General features: G+C 37.8%; 1 protein-coding gene across 1 annotated transcript in view; it reads right to left on the minus strand.

Moving 5' to 3' along the window:
• Positions 1 to 12,208, minus strand: part of Map2 (microtubule associated protein 2) — a 258,927-nt gene that overhangs the window by 37,883 nt on the left and 208,836 nt on the right. Inside the window, 2 exon segments of the mRNA XM_032901293.1 lie at positions 5,967 to 6,044; positions 7,995 to 8,108. Of these exon segments, the coding sequence (XP_032757184.1) occupies positions 5,967 to 6,044; positions 7,995 to 8,108 (192 nt within the window).

The following is a 12,208-nucleotide window of genomic DNA, read 5'->3' on the forward strand; positions in this document are numbered from 1 at the left end:
AATTCAGAATAACCAAGGAAATATTGGAACAGAAACAAAGTGTCAAAAAAACAAATGCAGTCTTGGAAAGAACCTCCTTCCTGAAGGTGAATTCTAAGTCATGCACCAATACAATAGAAATTAAGAAAGAGAAACATTGTCAGCATATCATGGTCTGATCAATTATTGGGAAAAGGGCTTCTGAGTGAAACTTTGATTATCTACTCATGTACAAATACTTAGCAATTTTGTTATTCTAAGTTTCAGTTAATGATTTCAACCAGAAAGTAATACATTTCTTTAAGGTCACATTGTAGATTATTCTCTCTAGGAGCACTTGTACTTTCCTATGGGTCAACGAGAGTTAGGAATGTTTTGAATTAACCCCATTTAGCTTTTGATATAGATGCTGTCTCTCAGTCCAGGTTCCTAGTGTAGTCACTAATTACCATTACTTATCTCTAGACCTAAGTTAAAGTTTGTCACCTTCAACAACAGAAACAAAACCTATAGTATCTCTCTGTGTAAACTTTCAACTTTAAACATGCGGTTTTATGGCACTGTGTTGCAAAACTCTGCAAATGCAAAGGCAACTGGAAATAGGTTTGAAAACATGAGTATATCATCATAATACTCTATAGACAGAATGCTTCTAATTCCTCAGCATGTCAGTTATTAATCAGCCAACAAGTTATTGATAGTTCCAGGGAAGTTGTTTCTAGCTGGAGGCTCAGAAACTTCTCAGCCATGGTATTTAGTATACCATGGGAGAGAACCCCAAAATGATGCCTGCTATTCTTAGTAGCAGCTGAGCAGATAGTTTTTCAGGGTCTGATGTGCATCAGAGACTAGATGGTAGTTCTGGGCTTGTGATGTGTCCCTGTTAGTCACGTGTTTCCCAGTGGGACACCTCCCTCTACCCTGTTTTTTTATGAATGAAAATTACTTATAAAATGTCTAAGCTGCTCAACCAATGTCATGGGCCATCAATTAAGTAAAAGGGGGATATGCATTTCCCTGCTTTTCGCCGTTTGCTTTCTGGGAAGCAAAGAAGACTACAACACAAACACCAACATTGAGAACTGAGGGCAGGTAGTGAGGAGGCGATGGTTCCTCGAGGATGTTTCAACTTTACTGGAACATTTGGCTTCTGTGGTCATCATTGTCCCATTTTAAGTGCCAAGGCATAAAAACAGCTCAGAAGTCTGTAATAACTCAAAAGAAGCAACAGTTTTCTTTTATGAACACTTATTCTGATCCTAGAATGGCAGAAACATCTGTGGGGTTTTACGGGCTTTTTTGGCTCCAGTGCAAAGACCATTTCCCCTTAGTCTCTATCTTCAGATTAAGGCAGTCTCAAAAGGGACACTTGGCCAAGTCCACACCTCTCCTAGGACTGTGTGTGCTCTAAGAACTCCAAGTTTCTGCTCAGAGCTTGGGAGCAAACTCCAGAGCTAAGTCAGGAAGTGGTGTGCAGGGGTTTGGATGGGGGGAGTTGAGGGTGGGGTGGGAAATGGCTAAGTATGAATAGTTTACGAGTCTCTAAGCAGGAGGACAAAAGACACTGGAATCTCATTTGTTAGAGAGAGGAACTGCAATATGGCAGATGCTTTTGGATACCATTAGGGATGGCTAAATAATGAAAAACAAATAAATGAATGCATGGATAAGGAATAGAGTATGTAGTTGAGAGACGTTTTATAAAAATTGACATGAGAACAGTAGCTTCTAATAGACCTCCTATCTGTAGACAATGGACCTTCACAGTCCTCTAGCAACAAGCCTAAGGAGACAGCTTCAGGGAATTAGTTGGAAGACACAGATTCATAAATAGATATAAATTCTAGCTAAGTAATTTATCCAGATGCAAAAAAATGATATCCCTTACACATGGAGTGACCCATGTCTCCAGCCACAAATGTAGCAGAGGATGGCCTTGTCGGGCATCAATGGGAGGGGCCCTTGGTCCTGTGAAGGCTCAATGCCCCAGTATAAGGAAATGCCAGGGTGGGGAGCCGGGAGGGATTGGGTGGGTGGGTGAGGGAGCACCCTCATGGAGGCGGGGGTGGGGGATGGGATATGGTATTTCCGGAGGGGAAACCAGGAAGGGGGATAACATTTGAAATGTAAATAAAGAAAATATCCAACAAAAGATGAAAAAAATGATATCCCTGACAAAACATGTATATCTTTATATCTCTAGGTTACATAAGTGGGGTGCACACTATGGTATCCATATGGAGGTCAGAGGACAACTTGGTTCTCACCTTCCATGGTGTGCGTCCTAGGGGTTAGACTTAGGTTGTCAGGCTGGGGAGCAGGTACTGTTTACCAGATGAACAATCATACTGACCCTACATGTAACTACACACATGTTTGCACTGTGTCTTCCATATACTCAGTTTCAAATTCTCTTCTTTACCTTAACTTGATATATTAACTTGGAGTTGAGAAACTTAGAGGAAATTTGTACTCACTGTATCAGCTACTTTCATGGCTTAGGGTAACAGTCAAGTGTATTTGTCCTTTAAGAAAACATGCTTTTGGAAACTGTTTTCATGTAAAATAATCTACTTGTTAACAATGTGACATATAAAAGGACAGGGTGACCTTGTGAGTCCTGGCCTTTTTAATACTGCTCTTTTACATAACTACAGACTTCAGAAATGAAGTTTAGCCGTTTTAACTGAGGAATAATTTCACTCTAGTTTGCTTTTATTTAAAGGTTTTATTAACATATTTAAAATTTTATATTGGGCAAAAATACGACTTGTCATTCCAAACTCAGCTGTGGTTGATCAGACCATTTTGGAATTAATTCTCAGTCACATTTATGGGAAACTATGTTTCATGGGGTATCAAGGACTAATGATTATTGGTGCCCCACAGTCAAGCAGTGGGCAGCTGACTCCCATGTATAATGCTTTCCGCCATCTCTGAACCTTTCTCCATTTTTCAAGCTTTGACAAATGATTCCTCAATTTTCTAATGGTAACTCCCATCTCTAAGTGACATGGAGAGAAACTATCTTCAGATAGCAATGATTATATTGCTGTATCCATGGAAAATAACACCCAGAATTCTGGATCCAACCTGACAAGGCAAAAGGACCCCTGGTTTAGAGTATATTCTTGTATTTGTACAGGCTTCCACCATGTAACATCTCAGGTCAAATGACAATTGTTATGGCCAGATCAAGGAAGGGGAACAGTTAGTGAGAAGATATTCTAACTAATAGAGCCCTGCATAGTAGCACCCTGGTCTTCTTCCTATGTGAGATTTTTGTCAAATTCTTCTTTCAATAAACTCTCTTTTCTTCCCCCAATAGGCACATGTTCTGGGAATACTAATATTACATTAATTACAATAAATGGACGTTTGTAAAGTGATGAATGTCAAATTATTTTCAGTGTAAGCTTTTCCTTTGGGAAGGGAATTTGTTTTAAAAAATATCTGATATTTAAGAAGGGAGTATGTGCCACCCATTTATTCAACTTGAATGTAAACATTCTCCTCTATTTCTATGCAGGGTCAGACTGTGGCTGTCCTTGTGTCTTCAAAGCTTCTGTGACAGTCTTTGTTCAGGAAGGAAAATAATATCATAGACAAGCAGTGAGGTCCACCTGTTTCCTCTCCTAGCACACCTGCCATGAGTAGCACATCAGGCTGAGTCTTTAAAAACTTGTTGAAAACTTGATTAAGAAATCAGTTTCTTCTTTTCTTGTGGCTTGTCACTAGCTTGTTTTTAAACCATTTTTTTTTAAAAAAAATATGTTACTGGTTGACCATTAATTTTTTTTGTGGTTTGAGAAAAAGGATCAACAAAACTTCACTGTGATCACATCTTTCACACATTATATATATATATTTATATATATATATATATCATCATCATCAAAAATGACGAGCTATCATTAGATCTTTATGTACTTTAATGTCTCTTTTGAAAAAATAAATGGAAAATACAAAAGATGGTGGAAAGTAATTCTGAACTGTTTGTGATGAGAAGGGAGCTAGTGTCTTCCCTGATTGTAGAGGGACAATTTGGGGGAGGCAATTCTTTACATCCTGGAAAGCTGACAATTGATGAAAGTGAGTCCATGTCTTCTTCATTGTGTTTTTGGAAGGAGAACATTATAGGTGGATCCCCAGTTGGGTGGGAAGAATCTACTTCCTTTACTGCTACAACTCCCATCGAGCAAGAGGGGTCAATAATTCTTCCTACAGTAAAGGATTCTCAGCCACTCTAATAGGCTCAGAATAATAGCCACTCTAAGTAGGAGCTCAGAAACATTGTGAATGACCTGAGAGGTATACAGTTGTCACACACAGCTTCTTACTGCATCTAGAATAAAATCTAGGCCCTTGGCCCAAACTGGTTACCATCCTCTCTCCATTTACTTAATTGTTTTTCCCTTTCTTTCTTCATGTTAGTCATGGTCTCCTGTCCTGGTACATGGCATCTTTTCGTCAGCATCCAATTGCATATCTTGCCTCCTCTGTGCTACCTTTCTCATCTGGGAGCTAACAGTGTTTTCTCTTATTTTGGAACTAGCCATACCGTAAAAGAAGGATTCCCTTGCTTTTCTTTCTAGAGGCTACTGTCCTTATTGTTCCTGGAGATAATCCAGTTGAAATATTTGTAATCCTATTTACTGCATTCCTGTTCTCTGAGCAGTTATCCCTTTGAAAGCAAGGATTATGTAGGCTTTGGTCTCAAGTATTTGCTCAGAGTTCAAAACTTTCTGGGACACTCACTGTAGGTGTTCAGTAAATATGGCCCAGATGACCAGACAGACACAAGTCCAAACAGAATCTTTCAGATGTATGAGTGAGATTATAAATCACATTTAAGGAGATAACTAATAGGTGTTAAACACTAATTTTACACTTGCCAAATCCTTTTTCTTCTCATATAATGATTTTGCTTGTTTAATGTTATTTCAAATATCAAGTCAGGAGGAGGGTAGTCGCAATTTAAAAAAGGCTCGTTAAAGAGAAAAGGCAGTTTTTATAAATCTGTGCCTAGAAAAAAAACTCATCTCGGAGTTAACAATATGTAGCTGAGAAATTTAGTTTCCTGTATTTAGGGAATACTGAAGAGAATCAGATTACAAATTAAAAAATGATAAATATTTAGTGATCAATATTATGCATCGTTTACATGCTGATGGTATGAAGTGACAACAACAAAAGAGTAAATGGAGGGAAAATGGAAACGAAACAGTCTTGGTATCTGAAAACTGAGAGTAAGCCACCAGTGTTCCTCTTACTTAGCCTCCATGTGCACTCCAAGTCTCAGGAAAAGACCGCAGCAGTGTACTCTAGCGCCTTTCATCTCAAATTCTGAATGAATGTTCTCCAGAGCATCCCTTTGATTGTCAATGAGAGCTAAGATGCTGGCAGTGCATGAATGTATTCATGGAGGGTAGCAGGTCTCAGTGGGGAAGCGGCCACGCTCACGGCTGGGCTGGCTTCTGGTTCCCTGCTCTCCATATCCGTTCATTCATAAAGCTTTGTGCTGTAATCATTAATATGTGTTGAGAGTTTCCTGTGGGGCAGGGCTTGGGGAAGTTCTCAGTAATGTAACAGTGAGTGGAATACATAGCTTCTGATACTTCCTAAGAAAGTACTGACTCCCGCTGTCACAGCAGTTATGTTTGCTATTTCTTTTCAGTCATAAGGGGATTGTATCACGTCTGCCCAACACATCCACAATAAGTTAACTGCTTATAGTTGTTCTAGCAACTTGAACACAAAGTTTTCTTCACACAGTCTATGTTCCTATTCACCATATTCCTATTTTTTTTTAATGCAGAGAAATGATTCTGTGTTCAGACATGTGCTCATTTTCTTCTTGATTATCTGAAGCACTACCAGCTGTGGTCGACATTATTACCTGGCATCAGCATCCCGGGCTGTGGACTGGAGTTTATTATTTACGCTTTTTGAAAGACTCAACCCTGCAAGGCCAAACAAGACCTTACCTTCTTCCAGTGCAGCTGTTTGTTCTGATGCTGGCGATGGTGGTGGGGAAGGTGGCAGATTAACTGTTTCTTCAGCTGCTACAGGTCAAAAATGGAGAAACAAGATAGAACAATTAATTCTGTCTGTCCAGTGGTTCTCCATTCCATAAACAGGCTCCCGTGAAACTCTTTACCTGATTTACATGTTAACAACTTAGAAGATAAACATTCTGTGTTTTAAAAGCCATTTTCTCTATAAAAATGAGTTAGACACACATGAAAACAAATTCTGTCACAAGTTGTGGTTGTAAAATTAATAACGTGTTTCATTTAGCAATGCGATATCACACTAAAATACATCTAGGGAAGCATATTGGTTTAGTTAGAATTGTCCAATTAGCAACAATCTTTGAACGTTCCGCTAGGTCTAAAAAAAGATATTATATTGATCATTCATCAGTATAATATCTTTCAACCATTTTTAATTACATTTACCCCAAGTTTAAGTTGAAATCTCCTTTCTCTTTTATGTTCAGAAATGAAAAATGAGGGTGGTATAGATTATGGTGGTCATCAGACAAGCTCTACCCAGACAGTGGGAGTTGGACCACCTTTTGGCTTTGGTGTCCTAGTGAATTAGTATGGTGGGAAAGGATCTGAACCACCTCTGATGTCCTCCTGACACTTACCTTCCTCATGATCTACCTATGCAGGGAAGGGACATCAAAGGAAAAAAATCTCAATTAATGCCAGTAGCTGAATCGATTTTATAGATTATGTGACGTTTTACAATACAGTGGTTAATTTAATAGAGGTGGCTTTGTGACAACAGTGTTTAGCTCCTTGACTTTTTGGGATTTGTTCCTCATATTGTTAAGACTTAAATTTTAAAACTTGAGCTTTATTGCAGAGTAATAGAACAGGAGTGAATGCTAGATTAAAGGTTAATGTTTTAAGTTAGGATTTTTTTCCCCATTTCTACTCACGAGAAAGTCCTTGATAATCAAGACACCCAGACTGACGCATACTGACACATATTCTAAGCTCTTAATCGAGGAAAGAAAAGATATTCTTATTGTTTATTTTTAGTAGACATTTCAAGAACTCTTAATCAGGAAAACAAATGTTAAGGATACATTGAACTATAAAATTGGAAAACATTTTTAGGATTTGACATGCTAGGCATATGTATTTATGAAATAAATACACTTTATCCTAGAAAGTCTTCTTCTATTTATTTTCTTGTAGACATATAGATGTCTGTTTATCTACTTCACCTATCTATGATCTATACATTCTCTATCTGTAATTTGTATATGTATCTATGTATCAGTTTATCTAGTCATCCATGTATCTGTGTCTACCACTTAGCTATGCATCTTTCAAACAATTATCTATGAATATGTAATTTATGATTGCATCTATGACCTATCTATCATGTATGTATCTATCTATTTATGTATCCACTTATATATCTATATTTAAGTTCTAGATCAAACTATCTGTCTGTGCATGGCAGCAAACTTTGGCTGAGTAACCTTCTCAGTGATTATGTGTTACACACCACCGTGGCATTGAAGGGCATTTTTGACTATGGGAAATGGCAAGGCTATTTGAAGTGCCCTTAGATGAGCTATGGTGGTCAATTCTCAAACCACAAGGTCAGTCTCGCGTATGCGATTCACACCACTGATGACTCTATCAAAGCTCTAGCTACTGGATTTGTGTTCATGAACCCATGAGGAGAGACTGTCATTTGTAACTGAAGTTTCAGTTCACTTTCTTTATGTGAACGGAGTCATAAAATCCCTATTTAATAAATAAAGGGAGGGTCATCACATCTAACACCAGGTGTTTCACCCTAAAACCTACCAAAACATCCCAGTGAAACTACTGAGGGCTCAACTTGTCCTCTTGCTTCTAGTAGAGGTGACAGGTAAATACCACATAGATAAAGTGTGAACAAAGTAGAATATATCTCTTCATGTATACTTTATGTGTGAGAAGGGGCAGCAAATGCTTGCCCTGTGTTAGGCTCTTCTCATTTACCTAAAGGCAGAGCTGCAGGCTGGTCCTTGTGTTGGGCCTCCTTCTCTTGTTCACCTTTCAGGACTGCTACAGCTTCAGCTGTGACTACTTGAACTATCCTTGCAGACACTTCCTCTGCAAACAAACAGCAATGAAAGAACATATGATGACCAGGAGTCCAATCAGGTAGCTTCAAGAACTGCTCAACAGTAGTAAAAAGTAATTTTAGGATTATAGAATTCACAGACACACTAATTATCCAAAGAAAATCTACTGTTTAAAACTCATCAGTTGGGAACGTTTCTTGTCAGATCCCAATGTTTTACAGGAAATTGGGAATAAAACTAGAGGTAGAACAGACACAGTAGACATTGGAACAGCATGGAACCCTGTCTTCTGGATCATTCATGGGTCTGTTAGCACTAATGTACAACTTAATGTCCTCCTGTGGCATTTAGCATAGCTCACAGGGCACTGTGCTAAAATATGTCACTTACCTACATGGAAAATAACCACAGTCCTGGGTGATTTCTTTTGCTAGGCACACAATTCTTGAAGCCTTTGTTACTGAGTTATTTGCTAGACTGGATGGATACTTAACACAATTTATTTACTTATTTAGTGAAAGAGCAGAAAATGAACACAAAAGTTTTTGTTTATATTATATACATAAATTAGAGGTAATCCATACATTATAGTCACCAACTTTACAGATGCATAATTACTTCATGTACTTTGGAAGAATTTGACATTTTTACAAAAGTATCATTAATTTAGAATTCCAAGTACTTGAGTGTTAATTAACTTTCCTAGTCTAAAATTTTTAAAATACTAATTAAAGCTCTCTTTATTTGGGAAAATAATAAAAGAGCACAAGTACCATTAACTTATGTGATAAAATTACAGCTGAGCAATGCAACAGTGTTTCAGTCTTTTGTGTAGGACTACATGTTGGTATCAACCAAGAATTACTTTGTTTATAACAGTGGAACTTAATGCATAAAGAATGTATTCATAGAAAATAGCCAAGAAATAATACTGTGGCCATTTTAGTATAAAGGGGTTTTAAAACAGTCTAAGAAGAGACAGTGAGTGAGGTGAGAACTCAAGGCATGCCTCCTCCAGGGTAGTCACATTCTCCCTACCCAAAGCACGCTATATCCTCAGAATCATGTTTCATTGGCGAGCAGTAATTTGGTTTCAGTTTATTTTGGAAAAGAAATCATAGGAAATTTTAATTTCATTATTTTTGGTGGAGAGAAAACTAATTTGGGAATGTAATTTTGGTTCACAATTGAACATAAGAAAGAGAGGATTTGATTTTTTTGTATATGTTTAATCCTAATTGTCAGAAAATAATTTTAACATCTTCTTAGAAAGCTTTAACAAACGTTTACTTTTTAAGGAATTTATCAGGGGACAGTTATGCTAGGTTCCTGTCTGCAAGCATAAAAGAGCATTATGAATAGTGTCAGGAGTTGGTTCTCATGTGGGACCCCGAACAAGTAAAATGAGGGCTGTCTTGGTCTCTGTTTCCTGCCATTGGATACCCTTCCCATATGGGAATACCTGATTGGGCCTTTTCCCATATGGGCCTCAGTGGGAGAGGATATTCCTAGTCTCGGGACCAGATGTCCCAGGGTGGCATGGTACCCAAGGGAGGCTCCCCCTTATCTGAGCAGAAGGGAAGGAAACAACAATGAGATAGGGATCTGTAAGGGTAGACTGGGAGGAGGGGGGGCTGTGATTGGGACGCAAAGGAAATTAAAAATAAATTATTAGAGGAACAATTCAGAAAAAGCACAAATGACTTAAAAAAAAAAAGAATTTACCAGGAGCTAAAGATAGAGTGGTACTTGCTTAAGATCTTGGGTTCAATTCCCAGCACCCATTTTTGATTAAAATATATGCTTTTAAAATAATAATATGATAATATTGGAAGAAGTAATTTTATACTGGTTTAACTGAACAACCAAATGAGTTGTTTGGAATATTAATAGCAATAATTTTCAAATAGAAAATAATATACCTTCTATTTAAAACTTTATAGTGTATTTGGTAATATATGACCTTGAACAGCAGTTCTGGGAGTTTCATTTGGTCCAGCAAATTTACATCTTCCTTCAAAGAAGCAAAGGAATTTATCAACAAGACAGTGACTGTAGTTTTCCCTACAGAGTAAGAGATGGCTTTTCCCAGAGGAAATGCAATCAAGAGCTCTCCTGGGCAGACTCTGCATCGCCATTGCCTGGCTCCTGGGACAGGAGCAAACTCACTGAGGGTTTGGGTAAGTTCAGGGGAGATTAAGAATAAATGGAGCAAAGAAACACAAAAGATGAAGCATGACAATCATAACATCAGAATAAAAACAAAAAATTATAAAGATCATGATTTTGTCTTATGTATATGCATATTATTTTCATACATTTAATTATGAATGATATTTTCCTTCATCCTACACACACACACACACACACACACACACACACCATATACACATACATCACACACACATATATGCTTCTATTCATTTATCCATTCGTCTATCTATCTGCGTACTTATCCACTAACTTGACAACCCATCTATCATAATTTTATCTATTTATGGGACAACTGTCCTTCAGGGTAAGTTATTAAGAAGTTACCAGTATTTGATTAGTGCTTGAATGTTAACCTTGTGATAATCTTTATTTTATCATTAATGTCAATATGACAATGAGAGAATTTCCATGTATAATGAAAGTGACTTGGCTGTACTGTCAGGACATAGTTAAGAAAAGTTTGTAAGAAAAATTTGTAAAAAGGAATGGAAGGAAGAAAGAGAGAAAGAAAGAATAAATGAATGAACGAACCCAGTGAGTAGATCTGATTACAAACTAAGAGTAAGTTCCCTGAATATAATTTATCCTATAGCTTTTCATAAAGTTGTAACATTGTTGATTATTAGGTAGTCCAAGGAATACATCCAAATAAGGTATAGTCCAAGGAACATAGAGGTAAGTAATTAATATCTTACCACTTAGTTAAACATTTGAAATACCTCCTTGCTTGAATGCCCAGCTCTGACTACTAGACAATATATCAGGCTTTTGCCACTTATGAAATGTATGTAAATTAACCCTGCACCCGTGTTCTACTGCACAGCTCAGCATTCCCAGCCCTTTGTTTCCTCCCGCAGATCGTTCACACTACATCATTCTTAGGGCCTTTTTGTTCCCAGTCTTCATCATGGCTAAAATTTAAAGGCAGGCCCAGGATCTGTGCTTAGCACATCTTTATGCATAGGTCGCCATGATATTAATATATTAAAGCCCAGTTAATTAATAAAATTGATAGAGTTGACAATCTCAGTAGCTTGGAAAATTCTACGCTGATTCTTAAGTGAAGATGTAACATTGTTGGTTGACCCAATAATTGTTATTGAATGTGCAGCCTGTGGATTTGAATCAGGACCAGCTGGGCCTTCTCGAACATGCAACGGTTCACCAGTTAGACTGCGAGCACAAAATTCAAGCAATTCAGCTTATGCCTGGACACAGATTTTTTTTGGTCGATTTCTTGCAGCTTGTTAAAAGTGAACCAAGATGCATCGACAGTAAATTCAACCATATGGATATAAAAACCACTAAATGTTTCTGCTTTGAAGCATCGTGGGTATGATAATGGTGTGTTAAAAGAAATGACAAATAAGTCTACCGAAAACTCGGTGGAAAGGGAAAACAAAACAATTTAAGACAGAATGCTCCTGTCAAGAAGGTTTTTCTCAGTTGGGTATGAGATGGTTGCCTAGGAAACCAATGTTAATTGCTGCTGCTGCTGCTGGAATCTAGTCAACAAGGAAAGCACTGTGTAGTTCGAAGGGCTCTGCTAAACAAACAGCCTCCATAAATTCATCAAGAAGGGGGGAGGGGAAGGAAAATTCCTTGCTTCTTCTTGCTTAATTTGGAGAGTAAATGGCTCTTCTGAAAGTATTTCCTTGAATTAGCTGGTGAGGAAAGCATTTAGGGAGCAGACTGTTGGAGGATTTTGTTTGTTTGTTTCCCTGGAATCTTTGCATTCATTAAGGAGGCTGGCAGAGAAGCATTCAGACTTCTACTAATGCACAGCGTCTCAACAGCTACACATCTTTGCTCAGCAGCCCTTTCTCCCCGCCGTTTCTTCTAAAGATATGCTGACTGAAACAAGGCTCCCACATTATTTAAGGGGCAAATGCATTGTAAGTAAAGTCAACTTAT

The sequence above is a fragment of the Rattus rattus genome, chromosome 4 (genome assembly GCF_011064425.1).
Source record: "Rattus rattus isolate New Zealand chromosome 4, Rrattus_CSIRO_v1, whole genome shotgun sequence".
NCBI classification, from domain to species: domain Eukaryota; kingdom Metazoa; phylum Chordata; class Mammalia; order Rodentia; family Muridae; genus Rattus; species Rattus rattus.